Source organism: Molossus molossus, unplaced genomic scaffold, assembly GCF_014108415.1.
Source record: "Molossus molossus isolate mMolMol1 unplaced genomic scaffold, mMolMol1.p scaffold_m16_p_14, whole genome shotgun sequence".
NCBI classification, from domain to species: Eukaryota; Metazoa; Chordata; class Mammalia; order Chiroptera; family Molossidae; genus Molossus; species Molossus molossus.
In genome coordinates this window covers 12,982,782-13,001,442 of record NW_023425349.1, presented here as the reverse complement: position 1 = coordinate 13,001,442, position 18,661 = coordinate 12,982,782, and the positions used below count along the sequence as shown (strand labels likewise).

Sequence of the window (18,661 nt, the reverse complement as noted above, 5' to 3'; positions counted from 1 at the left end):
ATACTGTACTGTTTTATGGATCTCTAAAAAATAAGGGCTTTAAAAAATCATAAACACAGATACCATTGTTATACCTAAAATTATAGTAATTTCCTAATATCATCGAATACCTTATTAGTATTCAAATTATCTCATACATTTTTAAAATTTTTAACTTATCTTTAATGTTGAATGTATTACAGATGTTCCTCATGTTTCCTCTATTGACCCCCTCCTCCCCACTCCCGCCTCCCTCCTGCCTTTCCCCACACTGTTGTCTGTGTCCATTGGTTATGCATATATGCATGTAAGTTCTTTGGTTTATTTCTTCCCACCCCCCAACCCCCCTTCCCTTTGAGGTTTGTCAGTCTAACAACCAATTTGTACTTCTTAATCCCTTCAACTTTTTCACCCATTCCCCCAACCCCCCTCCCATCTGGCAACCAACAAAATGTTCTCTATATCTATGAAAATGTTTCTGCTCTGCTTGTTCATTTTGTTTGTAAATTCAATTGTCGATAGATATGTATTCATTGCCATTTTATTTGTTCATATTTTTTATCTTTTTCTTCAAGAAGACCCTTCAGCGCCCTTGGCCAGTCTGGCTGAGCGGTTAGAGCGTCGGCCTGTGGTCCGGAGAGACCCGGGTTCGGTTTCCGCTAGGGGCATGTGCCTCGGTTGAAGTTTGTCCCCGGCCCTGGTTGGCTTGTGTGGGTGGCAGCCACTCGATGTGTTTCTTTCATGTCGATGTTTCTCTCTCTCTCTCCCCCTCCCACTCTATCTGAACAAAATATCGAAAAATGTCCTCGGGTAAGGATAAAAAAAAAAAGAAGACCCTTCAGCATTTCATATAATAGTAGTTTGGTGATGATGAACTCCTTTAGTTTTTCCTTGTCTGGGAAACTCTTTATCTGTCCATCAATTCTAAATGACAGCTTTGCAGGATAGAGTAATCTTGGTTGTAGGTTCTTGCTTCTCATCACTCTGAATATTTCTTGCCACTCTCTCTGGCCTGCAAAGTTTCTTTTGAGAAATCAGCTGACAGTCTTAATGGGAACTCCCTTGTAGGTAACTAACTGCTTTTCTCTTGCTGCTTTTAAAATTCTCTCTTTGTCTTAAACCTTTTGCATTTTGATGATGATGTGCCTTGGTGTGGGCCTCTTGGGGTTCATCTTGTTTGGGACTCTCTGTGCTTTCTGGACTTGTATGTCTGTTTCCTTCACCAAGTTAGGGAAGTTTTCTGCCATTATTGTTTCAAATAGGTGTTCGATTTCTTGTTCTCTCTCTTCTTCTGGCACTCCCAAGATGCAAATGTTGGCACGCTTGAAGTTGTCCCAGAAGCTCCTTACACTATCCTCATTTTTTTAAATTCTTTTTTCTTTTTGCTGTTCTGATTGGGTGTTTTTTGCTTGCTTATATTCCAAATCGATGGTTTGCTTCTTGGCTTTACCTACTTTACTATTGAAACTGTGTAAATTATTCTTTATTTCAGTTAGTGCCTCCTTCATTTCTGACTGTGCATCCTTAATTTCTGACTAGTCCTTGTTTATGCTCTTGAGGCCCTCACTAAGTTCACTGAGGTTCTCACTAAATTCATTGAGCATCCTTATAAGCAGTGTTTTGAACTCTGCATCTGTTAGGTTGCTTATCTCTATTTCGCTTAATTCTTTTCCTGGAGTTTTTTTCTGTTCTTTCATTTGGGACCTGTTTCTTTGTCTCCTCATTTTGGCTGCCTCCCTGTGTTTGTTTCTGTGTATTACTTAATGAGAGGTATGGGGCTAGCTGCGACCAGGTGCTGCTTGTTTGAAATAATTTAAGAAAACTTGAAGCAGGATCCAAGACAAGCCAATCCTATGGTAAAGCAACTGGAAACAGCTTGGGTGGGCCTGAAAGTTGGGTGGGGCAGGGCCTCAGGGAATCACCAGGGCAGGGCATACAGTGTGAGCCAAGTTGCTGGAGTCCCAGATATGGCGGCTGTCTGCTGCCCTAGGGAAGGGCTCACCAAAGGAACAAAGGCCTCTGACAGCACATCTGTCCAGGAGAAAACTGCCTCTCCAGCCCTTACTCCAATGCCAAACAATTCAGTTCTTCCTCTGTATTTCTCTGGTGCCTTTCAAGCTGCATCCCCCACACTGGAGCCTGGAGGGTGAAAGTCTGAGTAAGTCCATGCATGGGCCCTTTAAGAGGCTGCCTGGGGCTCCAGCCACCTCAGCCTCCCTCAGCCTGCTGGTTTTTCCAGCCGGAAGTTATGGGGACTTCTCTTCCTGGCACTGGAACCCTGATCAGGGTGCCTGGTGTGGGACAGGGACCCCTCAGTCCTCAGGGAGGACCTTCCCAGCAGAGGTGTCCTCCTGATTTTTATCCGCCACACGTGGGCGTGGGACCAGCCCCGCGCCTCCGCCCCTCTTACCAGTCTCGATGTGGCTGCTGCTTTAATTCCGTAGTTGTAGGACTTTCATTCAGCTTGATTTCAGGCAGTTTTGAATGATGGTTGGTCTGTAGTTTAGTTGTAACTTTGATGTGGTTGTGGGAGGACGCGATACCGCGTTCACCCACACCGCCATCTTGACCGGAAGTCCCTCGTACATTTTTTTAAAAGTGTTTTGTGGGAATTGGGATCCAAATAAGGTACACACATTATGTTGGTTGACCTGATTCTCAAGTCTTGTAGTCTATAGATTTCCTCTTTCGGTTCTTAGTTATATGTTAAAGAAAACTATGTCTTTGTCCTGTAGAGTTTTCCATATTCTAGATTTTGCTGTTTACTTCCCATGGTATTGATTATATCACATATAGAGGTTTATTAAGATTCAAATTTAGTTTTTGGCAAGAAGATATTCATAAGTAGCATTCATAGGAACTTCTTTTTGCATCACATCATAATGCCTGGTTGTGCCTTTTGTGACTTTAGATTGGTCAGTAGCAGATATTGTCAGTCCAAGTGAAAAGGGTTTAAAAAATTAGTAAAGGGTGTTGAACAAAATTACCATATGACAAGTAATATAGGCTGTTAATGTTTATGTGGGTCTATTTTTAATTTTGTTTTGCTAACATTTACCTCCTCATTTTATCTTCCTTTATAGGATGACAATAACCTGCTAAAACAGCAACTTAAAGATTTCCAGAATCACCTTAACCATGTGGTTGATGGTTTGATTCGTCCAGAAGAAGTGGCAGCTCGTGTGGATGAGCTACGGAGAAGACTGAAATCGGGAGCTGGGGAAATGAGGTAATGGAAAATCAAGACCACGAAGTGTACAGTGGGCTGAGTTGTGAGGGTCAGTGATGAACTTACCTTTCCAAGTACTGTAAAATGACTGAGTTCTTTTGCAAGGTTTCCGTTTATCATATTTCCATGGTTGAGACACAAGATTGCTTAATGCAAATGGTCTGTCACTGAGTTTCTTTACATTTTAAATCTTTTATACTTTTTGGTATTATTTAATTTAAAAAACAAAGGTTTGAACAGTAACTTTCTAGAAAGTCCATTGCATGTGATTAGGAAGTAGAGACATTATGCATTTTAAATAGAAAAGAAATATCAAATGAAACTGACTTTATTCTTTGAGCAAACGTTAGCCTGAGTTTTCAGAGTGACTAAGAGTCATTTGATAAAACAATGGTTTGCACTTAGGAGATGCTCAGTAAGTTGCTATGGATTGACACCAGTCCCACACAACTCCTCTTACTCCTGCACCAATGTTACCAGCATGTTTGTACCCGGCATCTAGCATCAAAATAAAAGTTATATTTGTACCATCTTTTTTCCCCCCTTACCAGAATCCATAGTCCTTCAGATGTCTTAGGGAAAAGTCTTGCTGATTTGCAGAAACAATTCAGTGAAATCCTTGCATGCTCCCAGTGGGAAAGAGAGGAAGCAGAAGTGAGAGAGAGAAAACTCCACGAAGAAATGGCTCTGCAACAAGAGAAACTGGCAAATGGACAAGAAGAGTTCAGACAGGCCTGTGAGAGAGCCCTTGAAGCAAGAGTAAGAAAAGGGCAAGAGGCAGCTGGAGGGAAGTGTTTGGCAAATATTCATGTTTTTCAACAAATTACTGTGGTCCCTTTCTCATTATATACAATATAAATGTTGTTATTTTCAGTTATAACAAGTCAAGCTGGGTATGACTAAAAGTCAACCCTGAATGTGGCTAATGATACCAAAGTCAGGCTTCTTTGTGACACTGTGTTTTCCTTGTCCTGGAAGCCAGGGAGATGTTACTTAACACACAGGTAAATAGTGCCCCATTGCTGGAGTATCATATGGTGCCAGAATCAGATTTTTCTTAATGTAATTATTTTAATGAGATAAACATTAAAATGAATCCTAGACAATATTCAAGAGAAAACCATCCCCAGTAACTCTGAGTATAAAATTTTGTCACACTGTTGTGTAAAATAAAATATAATTCTCTAAAAAGTTTTTATTTTGCTTAAAAATCATCTTTGAAACTCCTATTTTCTCACAGATTAATTTGGATAAGAGGCAACATGCAGCAAGGATCCAGCAGTTAGAGAATGAAATTCACTATTTGCAAGAAAACCTCAAAAGTATGGAGGAAATCCAAGGCGTTACAGATCTCCAACTTCAGGAAGCAGATGAAGAGAAGGAGAGAATTCTGGCCCAACTCCAAGAGTTAGAGAAGAAGGTGGGAAGACTAGGAAAGTGAGCCACTCTGCTTGGCCCTGCCCCCAGCCATCAGGCCAGCTGAGAAGGGGTGTCATCCACAGTCGCCTCTGGTTGCATTGCTGGCCCAGAGGTGAACCTGACTAAGAGACACCTAGATGCATGTCATCGAATCAAAGGCCTGAGAGGAGGGTGCCATGATAGATGCAAACAAGAGAATTGAGACTGTAAGGAGTGATTTTAGAGCTGGCTAGGTGATACTTAAATGCTATTGGGATGAATTTGCCTCCTTCAGAATCCCTTGTCCAATTGGACACATCTGTGAAATTACTTCTAAACTCCTCATCTTTCTTTCTAATACCCTGCCTCTCTTTGAACTTGTCAATTCCACCTAACCATCTACTCCCATTGTCAGATCCTAGACCTTGTCCATATTATATCCACCACCTTTGAAATCACAAACTAAAGCATCACACTCTGATCATCATCTCTTATCTTACCAGCACACCATGCTGAAAAGTTTTCAACCTTCTTGAGAATTTCAGTGCATTAGCCCCACCTTTTCTCTTTTTAAGCCTTCCTATCTTTACTTTCCTCCTTGTCCAACTTAGATTCCATAGTCTACCACTATAGCCATTTTTGCAAATATCCTCAAATCCCTTACCCTTTTCTCCTGTTTGCTGTCCCTGACAAAACGGCAGCTATTTGCTTTCTTTGGCCTTGCAGACATGCTAAGTATCCCTGAAGGAAAAAGTCACCCTTCTAGGCATAATGGTATCACTATAAACTCTTAGTCACCAGCCTCAAATGGGAAACTTGATCCTTTTCTCCAGTAAGCTTGTTTTCCCATGCTCTATTGTTTCCATGTCTTCTCACTCCTCACACCTACCCTGTCTCCTCTCCCAGCCTCAGTGAATGACTTGCCTCAGTGAATGAGAGCCCATCAGTCCTCAAGTCTTACTGAGCCTGCCTCCAGAATATATCTGGAATATATGTACTTTGTTCTTCTCCAATGCCACCACCCTCATCCAGCCATCGTCTCTCTTCTGGACAACTGCTTTGACCACGTCACAGGTCTCCCACTTCCGCTCATAACCCTGCTCCATAGAGCAGCCAACATGTTCTTTCAGAAATATGAATTAACTCTTGTCAGTTCCATCCAGGTCTCTCCTCCTCTCTAGTAGCTTCTGTTTTCTCACTACTCTGTTTCAGCTCATCAAAAATGCCAAGTTCTGTCTTTCCTCCTGGCCTTCGCACTTGCCATTTCCTCTTCCACTATTCTTCCTGACTGCTACCTTCCCGCCAATCTAGGTCTCCCCTGCTGTTCTCTCAAACAGTATTCTGTTCTGTCCCTTGATAGCACTAATCACAATTTTAGTTGTACATTTGTACATGTATTTGTTTAATATATCTTCCCTAAGCTCCTTGAGGGCAGCAGCCAAGTCTGTTTTGTTTGCCACTATATGCCTACTGCCTGACTTAGCGATTCCATGCAGCTGGTTCATCACTTGGTGATGATTCCAAGAGGTGTTTTTCCGTTGAATGAATGAATTTATGATCACTAAGATTCTTGACTAAGAAGACTTATTTCGCCCTGGCCAGTTTGGCTCAGCGGTTAGAGCGTCAGCCTGCGGTCCCGAGAGACCCGGGTTCAGTTCCCGCTAAGGGCACGTGCCTCGGTTGCAGTTTGTCCCCGGCCCTGGTTGGTCGTGTGGGTGGCAGCCACTCGATGTGTCCCTTTCACGTCGATGTTTCTCTCTCTCTCTCCCACTCTGCCTGAAGAAAAAAAAAAAAAGCGAAGACTTATTTCATTCTTAGTTCATCATACAGTTTTGAGATGGTTTTATTTATCCATTCGCTTAGTGAATATTTATGGAGCATCTACTGTGTACCAGGTATTGTTCTAGGCATGGGGCGTGTAGCAGTGAACAGTCACGGCCTTCATGGGACCTTACATATTAATTCATTGAGACCCAATCATTCATATGTTTAATTAGTGTTTCTTTTATTTTAGAAGAAATATGAAGATGCCAAATCTCAGGAGCAGTTTCTTGGTTTAGATAAAGAATTAAAGAAACTAAAGAAAGCTGTGGCCGCCTCTGACAAGCTAGCCACGGCTGAGCTCACTATTGCTAAAGACCAGCTTAAGTCCCTTCATGGAACTGTTATGAAAATTAACCAGGAGCGAGCAGAGGTGAGTCCACATGTACAGAACAAGTTTCCACCAGTGCTGCTGCTGTCAAAAACATAACAGCTTGTATTATTGATCTTCTTAAAGACTATGGCTATTTTCTAAACTATTATAAAGTTGTTCATTTCCCTTCAGACCTGAAGATTGTATTTCTCCCATCATAGCCCTGAGGCGGGTTCTTCACTCTATTGAGTCCTGAAAGGAACCATCAAATGAAACATATCATCCCTACCTCAAAGTGTAGGGATCTGCTTAGGGAGGTAGCTGTCAATATACACTCAAACAAAGGTCCTAAAGGCTCAACATGTAATCCTTCTTAATCTCAGACTTTTCATCTTGTGCAGTCAGATGATTAATATGTTACCTCATAGGGCTGGGCTGTTATGACTCCTGACTGAGATAATGTCTGTTACAGTTTTTATAGGATGCAAATGCTAATGAGATGAAGACAGTAGATCATAGGAGAGAAACTAATGATGAGAGTCCAGATAGTCACTAGCCATGGAAGACTATAGAACAGTAAGGAAAAAAATCAGCCCTTGTTCTTTCTGATGTAGCACCTTGCTCACTGCGCCCCATAGAGGGGTGGAGTAGGCTGCCAGGTGATGGGAACAGCACAGGAGAAAGTGGGACTTGGCATCATATGTATGTGGGGTAACCAGGCAGGCAATCTGATGAAAGCAGAGGAATCAATCTGGGAGGAAGAAAGGAATGAAGAAGACAACCTGTGACAGTCATGGTGCCTTTCTCATACCTCTGTCCCAACAGGAGTTGCAAGAAGCGGAGAGGTTCAGCAGACAGGCAGCGCAAGCGGCCAGGGATCTAACCAGAGCAGAAGCAGAGATCGAACTCCTGCAGAATCTTCTCAGGGATAAAGAGGAGCAGGTCAGTGCTGGCACCCTGAGACCTCCTCCTGATTGGGCCCTTATCAGTTCCTAAAAGACTGATCACTGGAGGTGACATCTCTAAGGATTTTGAAGTGCAATTACTAGTCAGTTAGTCAATCTGCTTTATTTTCTACTGTGTGCCAGGGACAGTACAGTTTAATTATAAGTGATGTGGTTTCCTCATTGGTAAAGTATAAGTAAAAATTCTAGAATTACAATCATGTGGCAAGGATAAGTGCATCTGGGAAAGAATATTCGTTGGGAACTTTATGTATGTCATCTCTCAATAGGTTCGCATTGAGATGGAGAAAGCAGATGTGGGCACCAGAGGAACGGACTCACAGGCGCTGGGAATCGAGAAGCTGAATGAGACCATGGAGAGACAAAGGACAGAGATTGCAAGGCTGCGGAACTTATTAGACCTCACTGGGGCTGGTAAAATATTGGGCTTTGGTAGTGGAATTGAGTTCTAAAATCAAAGCATTCTGTTTGTTTTTGACCTTTAGTAGATTTATTTAACTGTTACAGATCAGTTTCATGCTTGATTTACATAGCTGCGGTAATTGGCTTAATAAATAAAAGCAAAGAATTAAAAAATACATTTTACGTAAGTTAAGTATTATGGAATTTTATTACAAAGAGACGAGATTTATTTTGTATTTAAAAAATAATAATGTTTACAAATTTGTTTATTTTCTTTCTCTGGCTTACTTTTAAGTGAACAACAGAAGGCTATGTCTGTCCTCTTTAAATGTTACAGCAAACTCTCATCAAAGGGCAGGCTGAAAGTCAGCTTTGAGGAATTGATAAATGCCATCGACTCTTAGATGGCACTTTTGTATTTTGAGAGAGAAAGAAAGTAGATGATCATAGCCAACTTTATAGAATGACTTTCCTTTACAGATAAAGGAAGCTTTGAAAACGTTTTGGAAGAAATTGCTGAACTTCGACGTGAAGTTTCTAATCAGAACGATTACATCAGCAGCATGGCAGATCCTTTCAAAAGACGAGGCTACTGGTACTTTATGCCAGCACCATCATCATCAAAAGTAGGAACTCTGTGGTGCTGGGAGTATATACTGAATTTTCTTGAAAGAAGTGTGACAGTGTTCCCTTCCCCAAATTTGTGAACAGGTGTCAAGAACACTTATCTAGGCTAAGCCATGCATTGAGGTTCTTAAGTTTTTTTAATATTTGAGATGAAAATAGGGCCTTCCCAAGGAATGTAGCAATTGCGCTTTCATGCTTAGGTGGTATATTGTGGGGTCCCTGAAGGGATCCTGTAAGGGATAAGATGACTTGAGCACAGAAAGCCTGTTGAAAAATGGATATAGAATTGTACAGACACTCAGACAGAAAAATAGGCACCTGGATTTAATTTCATTTTAACCAACATTATTCAGTGGTTATTGAAATTTAGTGCTAGGCAATGGTGGGGTACCATGATGAATGATATAGCCCCTGCTCTCAAAGAGCTATGGTCTGGCAGGAAAGACAGGCACACCAATGTAATTACAAACCAGTGGCATGCAGGTGACAGCAGACTTGATCTGTGTGCTCTAGCTACACAGAGGTGTTAAGGATTCATTTTGTGGGGAGTTCAGGAAGGAAGGCTTCACAAGCAGGGTTGTGAAGTCAACACTTAGCAACCATCAAGGGTTGGGCTTTTAGGAAGGAGGGACACCTTTTGTGGAAGAAGAGAACTGGTTTAGCTATGGCAAGTAGCCTGTGGGGCTAGAGGGTTGAATGGGAACGGTGAAAGGAGAAGCTGGAAAAGTAGATTGGGGTCCTGATATTCTTAAAAGGGCCTCAAAAATCCTTTGCACTTAATTATGTAGGCCTTGGGAAACTGAGGTTGTATATAGTATGATCCTAATATGTAGTTTAGGAAGAATAATTGGGCTGAGTATGGAGGCTAGACCAGTGGTGGCTGAACTCTGTGCGAGGCTGTTTGAACACATTCAGGTGAAGGATAGAAGAGGCCAGAGCTAGAGCAGTGGAGCTGGAGCAGAAGAGGTGGCATCAAGGGATGTTCAGAAGACAAAATGGTCAGAGCTTGGGGCCTGAATGTGGGGAGTGAGGAGAGGACTGTAAGGAGCACTCATCCAAAGCAGAGTGGCTGCGTGACGTCTTGCCAGATTCAGCTGACAAGCAACATTCAGGGAGAAGCAGCTCTGACATGCTAGGATCCTTGTGCTATGTAGACTTAATCAGAACCCTGAAGAGCAGAATCTGAGATTCTCCCAGAAATCTAAAGGAAGACATCACCCTTGGCACAACCTGGGCTGGAGGTGGAAGCATTGTGGGTGAGGGTTTAGAGGATAAACCCATGACTGGATAGACTGTTCTCCTTAGAGCAGGGGTGGGGAACGTCCAGCCCGCAGGCCATATAAGGCCGGCAAAATCAATACCAGCTAACATCACACACCTCACCAAATTAGCCTGACCAAATATAGCAGGCTAATTTTTTAAGTTGATAATTTTGTGAGGCCCGAGAATGATGTTATAAAATCCAGTTGGCCCTTGGCAGATAAAAGGTTCCCCATTCCTGCCTTAGAGGGAGAGGAGCACTTTATTTTATTTTATTTTATTTTTTATTTTCACCCGAGGACATTTTTCCATTTTTTACTCAGATAGAGCGGGAAGGAGAGAGAGGAAGAGAGAGAAACATCGATGTGAAAGGGACACATCGAGTGGCCGCCACCCACACGACCCAACCAGGGCCGGGGACAAACTGCAGCCAAGGTACATGCCCTTAGCGGGAACCGAACCCGGGTCTCTGTGGACCGCAGGCTGATGCTCCAACTGCTGAGCCAAACCGGCCAGGGTGAGAGGAGCACTTTAAAGCCATGCCAAGCTCCCAGGGCAGCGGGGAATTAATATCCCCACTATTAATTAATTGAAAGTTCACTAGTGTCCTTTGCCTCAGTTGCTGGGCCATCAAGGACAAGGTAAAAGAGAAGAAACAACCAGGAAAGGTAAGTACTGGAATAGAGAAGTTGACACCCAGCCATTTTACTAACCATGTGATCATATCTCCCTTCTGTCTGTGAAAAGTGAGAATTGTGATGTATGAAAAAAATGTTTTTTCCCCTCAACTTTGCTACATGTCAGTTTTGCTCTCAATTTAGCTCTCAATCAGCTTTTTATTTGTAATAGTGTGCTCTATTGTCATTTATTTTAGGTTTCCAGCCATAGTTCCCAGGCCACCAAGGACTCTGGTGTTGGCCTAAAGTATGCCGCCTCAACTCCTGTTAGAAAACCACATCCTGGGAAGGAAGGCAGCGGACCTCCACCTGCCTCGGGATACTGGGTTTATTCTCCCATCAGGAGTGGGTTACATAAATCATTTTTAAATAGAGGTAAGTTAAGTCACATAAGGTAGTTGTATTTCTGTTGCCTGTTTAATAACCATTTATTGGTTCCCTGAAATCCATAAGTCACAGTCCAAACTCCTTAGCTTTCTCTGCAGGGCCCTCTGTGACTTGATCTTGGACCTCTTGTCCTTTGTCTCACTTCCCATCACTCTCCCACACATCACCCATGCCCAGCTTCCTAAGATACAGCATGCCATGCTCCTCAGACCTCCATGCTTTAAGCCCTCTGTTTGGAATGTCCTTTTTCTTCCTTCCTCTTCCAAACCTATTTCTACTCATCTAGGTCCTCAAATACCACTCCTTTTGTGGAGCCTTCCTCTACCCTGCCTCACCCAAGCAGACTGAGCTACCGCTTTGCCTGTGCTCCTGGGGTGTGGCAGCTTATATCCTTAAATCATGGCATTAATTTACTTGATTAAAATGAAGTGTTAGAGGTCTGTCTTCTAAAGTTCTGTGGGAAAGAGACCTGGGGTAAATCCTAGGTCTTTCAATAAGTAGCTGTGTGATCCTAGGCAAATTATTTAGCTACTCTGATACTGTACATCTTTAAAATGGGTATACGATCTTCTGAGAATTTGTTCATTCAGGACCTGTTTATTGAGTGCCTGCTGTGTGCTAGGTCCTCTCTCATCAGTGATAAACATCATTCCTGTTTGTAGGGGAGATAAGATAGTAAGTAAACCAGAGCAGTGGTTCTCAACCTTCCTAATGCTGCGACCCTTTAATACAGTTCCTCATGTTGTAGTGACCCCCAACCATAAAATTATTTTTGTTGCTACTTCATAACTGTAATTTTGCTACTGTTACGTCTTAGGTGACCCCTGTAAAAGGGTCGTTCGACCCCCATAGGGGTTGTAACCCACAGGTTGAGAACCGCTGCCTTAGAGACTGCTGTGCATTGTGATAGTGGTAAATGCTGAGAGCTGTGGGATATCACAGCACATCTCTGCTGGTCTTTATGTCGCATGAAGCAGGCACCTATATGGTTACTGAATGAATGAATGAATGAAGATAGAATAAAACCTCAAACCAACAGATAGGCATAAGAAAAACCCAAGTATCAGCCATTGAAAATAATTTGAATCCCTGTTTTGATCTGCTTTTCTTTTTTTTTACCCTCACCTGAGGACATTTTTCCTTTTTTTTTTGTTCAGATAGAGTAGGAGGGAGAGAGAGGAAGAGAGAGAGAAACATCAATGTGAAAGGGACACATCTAGTGGCTGCCACCCACATGACCCAACCAGGGCCAGGGACAAACTGCAACCGAGGTACGTGCCTTAGCGGAAACTGAACCCGGGTCTCTCCGTACCGCAGGCTGACGCTCCAACCACTGAGTCAAACTGGCCAGGGCTGATCTGCTTTTCAAAATTGCTTTTGACCTTTTTAATAGAATTTTATTCTCACATTTCTGGTATCTGGCCTAAATGCTAATGTTTTCTGCTAAATTGTTTACCTAATAAGCCACAGGGGATAAAACACTTCTGTTTATTTCTTTCAAGATGCAGACAGTGGAGGAGAGAGCCTGGAAGAGAGTGAGTCGGATGACCCAGAGGACCACCCATTTGTGCCTCCTCCTGGATACATGATGTACACCGTATTTCCAGATGGTTCTCCTGTGCCGCAGGGCTTGGCCCTGTATGCACCACCTCCTCCCTTGCCCAACCATAGCCAGCCTCTCACCCCTGGCACTGTTGTTTATGGCCCGCCTCCTGCTGGAGTCCCCATTGTTTGTGGACCTCCACCCCCCAACTTCTCCATCCCCCTCATCCCTATGGGTGTGCTGCATTGCAACGTCCCGGAACACCATAACTTAGTAAGTGGAAAGACAAGATCCCCTATCCACACTGCTTCCATGGGAGACTGAATAAGGTTATATACTTAATAAATTGGCCTATTTATGAATGGATTATATTCCCAAAGTGTATTTGTAAGGCTGATGTTTGAACTGAGCATCCATTCTCTTACTAAAATGCTGGACAGAAGTTAGGGTACCAGACTAGTCTACAAACCTGGTTTAGCCATTTTATACCAAAATGCTTTTAGTCCAGAAAGTAATCATTTTTAGAAAGCTTATATAATTTTTTCTACTGATGAGTGCTATATTAATGTGTATGCGTGTCAGTATATTCATATACTAGTGTCTGTACTTGTACACATGCATATGTTTATATGTGCATATATGCATCCTCATGTATGTGCTGTGTATACACACATGTACACAGCAAGGTTTTGATGGGGATTATCTCTGGACGGTGAGATTTATTGATTATTATTTATTTTCATAGTATTTTTCTTATTGTACACAGTAAATTGTATCTGTTTTTCCCACTTAATGTTATAAGCATTTTCCCCCATGGTTTTACAAATGTTTTTATTTTTATTTTTATTTTTATTTTTTTATCCTCGCTCGAGGACACTTTTTGATATTTTGTTCAGATAGAGTGGGAAGAAGAGAGAGAGAAACATCAATGTGAAAGGGACACATCGAGTGGTTGCCACCCACACGACCCAACCAGGACCAGACGCAAACTGCAACCGAGGTACATGCCCTTAGTGGGAACCGAACCCTGGTCTCTCTGGACCGCAGGCCAATGCTCTAACCGCTGAGCTAAACCAGCTGGGGCTACAAATGTTTTTAAACAGTATGACTGCACAACATTTATTTGTAAGCACTGTGGTTGACTTGACCATGTATAAGTTTTTACTGTATTTTATATTCTTTTCTTAGTTTAGATTCCAAGATTTTCTAATTACTAGTTTACCTTATAACTTTTTGGTTCTAAAAAAAACAAAAGGTATTTTACAAGCTCCTCCTTCAAACTCAAGACTGGAGCTCTTTATTTTTTCCTTTTCTTAGCAGATTGAGAAGAAGGTAAAGGACTAGGATACCTGGGTGACTGCCGCCAGTCCCATTTTCATAGATCAGACCAGTTTCAGAGGGACTGTGTGTATTCGTGTGGTTAAAAATGATAGTCATTCACATTGTCTTGCAGTTTTTAAATGCACATTGATTTATAGCAATTCTGTTGGTTCAGCATTTGATAATCTCTTAAACTGGTTCTTTTACCCCCCAGTAGTACCCAGCTGGTTCTATAGTTTTCCAGATATACTTTTTTTTTTTTTTTAAAAAAGAATAGTTTATTGATTTTTAGAGAGAGAGGAAGGGAGAGGGAGAAAGAGAGAGAAACATTAATCAGCTGCCTCTTGCATACCCCCTACCAGGGATTGAGCCACAATTGGGCATGTGCCCTGATTGGGAATTGAACTGGTGCATGGGTTGATGCCCAACCAACTGAGCCAGGGCTCCCAGGTGCATTTTTATACCTCCCTATACTTGCACATGTTATTTCCTCAGCTTAGGTCTTTCCCATTTCATTTATTTTATTTTTTTTTTTTTATCCTCATTCGAGGACATTTTTCCAATTTTTGTACAGACAGAGTGGGAGGGAGAGAGAGGAAGAGAGAGAGAGGGAAACATCGATGTGAAAGGGACACTTCGAGCGGCTGCCACCCACACGACCAACCAGGGCCGGGGACAAACTGCAACCGAAGTACATGCCCTTAGCGGGAACCGAACCCGGGTCTCTCCGGACCGCAGGCGGACACTCTAACCGCTGAGCCAAACCGGCCAGGGCTCATTTATTCTTCAAAACCCAGGCAGAACACCTTTTCCTCTGGTCAGCCTCTTACAAAGCTTCCCTCCTATGTGCCTAGTGGAGGGAGAGACCTCTCTGTGTGCCTTTTCTGCTAGATGCTGAACTCTGGAGGCAGAGATTGTCCACAAGAGGTACTTAGTGAAAGTTTATCAACCATAGTTGGACTGATGGAAAAGTTAAAAGCTTTATTAATCCACTCATTTCATCTATGGTGTGTGAAAAAGTTGTCTTAATTTTTCCTTTTATACTGAAGCCTTAATAACTACCACCATTTTCAAATCAAACATACTACTTTTACTACAGTTAATTGCAGCTTTCGGGAGGAAAGAGGGAAAATATCATGTAATGTTTCAGTATTGCATTTTTTTTCTTTGTTCAGGAGAGTGAAGTTTCTAGATTAGAAGACATAATACAGAATTTAAAATCAAAGAAATGGGAACCATGGATGAGAGTATCTAAGCAGCAGTCTGAGAAGGAAATGGAAGAACTGCATCATAATATTGATAGTCTTTTGCAAGAGAAGAAGGACTTACAGCATGAAGTAGAAGAATTACATAGAACCATCCAGAAGCATCAACAGCGAAAGTAATTATTGTAATTTTACTTTGATAATTTATATGATTGTAATAATTGTTTATTAAGATAATCTAAATCAGTGTTATCCAATAGAACTTTTTATGATCTTGAAAATGTTCTACTTCTGTAGTGTCCAAAGCAGTAGCCACAAGCTACATGTGGCTATTGAGTACTTGAAATGTGGCTAATGGAACTAAAGAACAGAATTTAAATTAATTTACTATCCACATGGTGATTACTATATCAGACAGTGTAAGCCTCAATTATCTTAGCCAGTAATCCAAATTGGCTCTTCTTGTAGTCCCTCTTGGAAAATGGCAAAACCATTTCCCCTCCTCAGTTACCCTGGCTAAAAACATGCCAGATGTCGTCAACATCTCCCTTTCCCTCACTCTACCAGGTATCCAGCTAGTCTCCAAGTCCTACTGACTCTACTCAAAGAACTCTGAAACTGGACCCCTTCTTTCATCTCCACTGCACTGGCCTTTAATCACTCTCATCCTAGGGCATTGCAGTAGCTTCCATACTGGCTTTCTCTGTTGTCTCTTTCCTTCTACCCATTGACTTGGCTACAAATCTCACTGTGCCACTCTCCTTTTTGTTTTCCAGTCCCATCAGAATATACCTCACCTGCCAAGATCTGAACCCTCCCTGCCTTTTTTCTCCTGCTCTGCTGCACACAGAGTTTGTTCAGGCTCTGCTTATTTTGCTGTGGTTTCCCCAAGCACCATGTTTTCTTCTGCCTCCCACTGTTACATGTACCGTCCTTTGCTTCTTTACACCCCTGCCTAACTCCAACCTGTCTTCCAAGATGAAGGGCAGGGGTTCCCTTTTACACAGTCTTTCTCAGGCTCACAATTTGGGGTTGGCAGCCTTGGGCATAGTACCGTTCACACCATGTTTTAAGGAGCTCAAGAGGGCAGTAGCTGGGCCTCCCTCTCTGTGCCGCAGCACCTGGCGTAGGGTCTGTGAATGAATGCAGTATATGGCGTAGGGTCACTTATGTAGAAGCTCATCTTCTGTAATAGTCCATGGATTATGATAGTTCCCCAGTTTTTGTCTTTTTTTTTTTATCCTCACCCAAGGACATTTTTGCCTTCATCTTCAGATAGAGTGGGAGGGAGAGAGGGGGGAAGCGAGAGAGAGAAACATTGATGTGAGAGAGACACATCAATTGGTTGCCACCCACCCGACTCCAGCTGTGCCAGGGACAAACTGCAACTGAGGTACATGCCCTTACCGGAAACTGAACCTGGGACTCTCTGGTCCGACGGCCGATGCTCTAACCTCTGAGCCAAACTGGCCAGGGCCAGTTTTTGTCATTTAAGCCAGATTGGCCCAAGCACCAGGGTTGGGGGGTGGACCTGTGAAGGACACAGAGGTGAGTGAGAGATGGCCTCTGACTTTTAATAGATCTGGCAGGGAAAAGCAAGAGCCTTAGGTCTAGATGTTTGAGGATTTGGGGATGGTTACATCTGTTATTTTTTAGGTGTATATGTGTGGGGTGGGGTTTGAGGAGGATGGCAGGGCAGTGGGATAACCTCTTCTTTTCCCAGATATAAAAGTAATTTATTTATTATTATTATTTTAAATATGTTTTATTGATTTTTTTTTTTAGAGAGAGGGGAAGGGAGAGAGATAGAAACATTGATGTGAGAGAGAAACATCAATCAGCTGTCTCCTATATGCCCCCTACTGGGGATCAAGCTTGCAACTGGACATGTGTCCTGACCAGGAATTGAACTGGGATCTTTCAGTCCGTGGAATGACGCGCAATCCACTGAGCCACACCAGCCAGGCGAAAAGTGTCATTTAAATGATCATTTTGGGGAATTTGATAACACAGAAATGTTCAAAGGAAAAAGTAAAAATCTTCTCTATGTCTTCATTTAAAGAGAATCTGTTAATATGTTGATGAATTTACTTTTGTCTTTCTGTCAAGTAATTTTGATGTGATGGCCTTAAGTTACTGAACCCTGTGTCATGCTTTTTGATTTGTCAGATATTGTCACCATAAGTTTACTGTAGCAGAACAGACACAGTTAGGTAGTCTTTGGGGCAGCTGGTGAGCTGGGCCTTGAAGGATAGTTTTAAGGGAATGATTATTGTTGTAGTGGTTTGTTTTATTTTTATACCACAGAAGAATAGAAATATCAACATTGGTTCAGCCTACACGTGTCTATATTGTAACATTTGAAATCTCTGAATGTGCAACCGGCCAGTGTGACTCAGTGGTTGAGCATCAGCCCATGCACCAAGAGGTCACCGGTTCGGTTCCTGGTCAGGGCACATGCCCAGGTTGTGGGCCAGATCCCCAGTGGGGGGCATATGGGAGGCAGCCAGTTGATGTTTTCTCTTATCAATGTTTCTATCTCTCTCTTCTCTCTCTAAAATCAATAAAGAAATTTTTTTTTAAATTTCTGAATGTGCATATATGTGATATTTTTAGAGACTTCATTGATGGCAATGTGGAGAGTTTTATGAATGAACTAGAAATGGAAAAGTCACTCAAACACCATGAAGATATTGTAGATGAAATCGAGTGCATTGAGAAGACCCTTCTGAAACGTCGAGCAGAGCTCAGGGAAGCTGACCGACTGCTGGCGGAAGCTGAGAGTGAACTTGCATGCACAGAAGAGAAAGTATGTCTAGTTGTGGTTTGGGGTGAGACCGCTTACTGTTGTCAGCATAAAGGATTAGAAAGAAAATGTAAGAGTACAGTTGTCCAGGTCAGACAGCCGTGTTCCAGGCTGGATTTTGCTAGTTAAGGAGCTATGAGAATTTGGGCAAGTCACTTAAGTCTCTGAGCTTTGCTTTCTTCATCCATAAACTCCGGCCAAGAATCCCTAGGCTATTTAGTATTAATTAAATGAAGTAGTATATTTAAAGCTCCTAAAGTCATTAGGTCCTAACACACACCACTTCCTTATCTATGTGAGACTTTTATTTGACTTAGATATCAGTCTTTTTTAAATAGATCAGTCTTATATTCTTGTTGTTGTTGTTGTTGTTAATCCTCACCAGAGGATATTTTTTCCTTTGATTTTTAGAGAGAGTGGAAGGGAGAGAAGGGAAGAGAGAGACAGAGAGAAACAGAGAAAGATGAGAGAGACACATTGATTGGTTGCCTCTCGTATGCACCATGACCGAGGCCAGGGATTGAACCTGCAATCCAGGTATGTGCCCTTGACCGGGAATTGGACCCACAACCCTTTGGTGCTCAGGCCGACGTTCTGATCATTGAGCCACATCAGCCGGGGCTCAATCCTATATTATAAAGCAACAATAGACCTTACAGGGACTCCTAGTCTTACTTTGTTCTCTAAATTAATAAGGGTATAAAATAAAATATTTTTTGATCTGAGACA

At 42.3% G+C, this 18,661-nt stretch overlaps 1 protein-coding gene across 5 annotated transcripts in view; it reads left to right on the top strand.

The window, feature by feature from the left end:
• CNTRL (centriolin) overlaps positions 1–18,661 on the top strand; it is an 87,259-nt gene that overhangs the window by 46,911 nt on the left and 21,687 nt on the right. For 4 of the 5 annotated variants that reach the window (XM_036261119.1, XM_036261116.1, XM_036261118.1 and 1 more), the window contains 11 exons: positions 3,063–3,208; positions 3,760–3,967; positions 4,449–4,628; positions 6,621–6,800; positions 7,566–7,682; positions 7,975–8,119; positions 8,588–8,733; positions 10,869–11,046; positions 12,561–12,874; positions 15,097–15,302; positions 17,743–17,935. In XM_036261119.1, coding sequence (XP_036117012.1) covers positions 3,063–3,208; positions 3,760–3,967; positions 4,449–4,628; positions 6,621–6,800; positions 7,566–7,682; positions 7,975–8,119; positions 8,588–8,733; positions 10,869–11,046; positions 12,561–12,874; positions 15,097–15,302; positions 17,743–17,935 — 2,013 coding nt within the window. The remainder of the gene's footprint in view (positions 1–3,062; positions 3,209–3,759; positions 3,968–4,448; positions 4,629–6,620; positions 6,801–7,565; positions 7,683–7,974; positions 8,120–8,587; positions 8,734–10,868; positions 11,047–12,560; positions 12,875–15,096; positions 15,303–17,742; positions 17,936–18,661) is intronic. The other variant, XM_036261115.1, reaches the window with a different exon arrangement.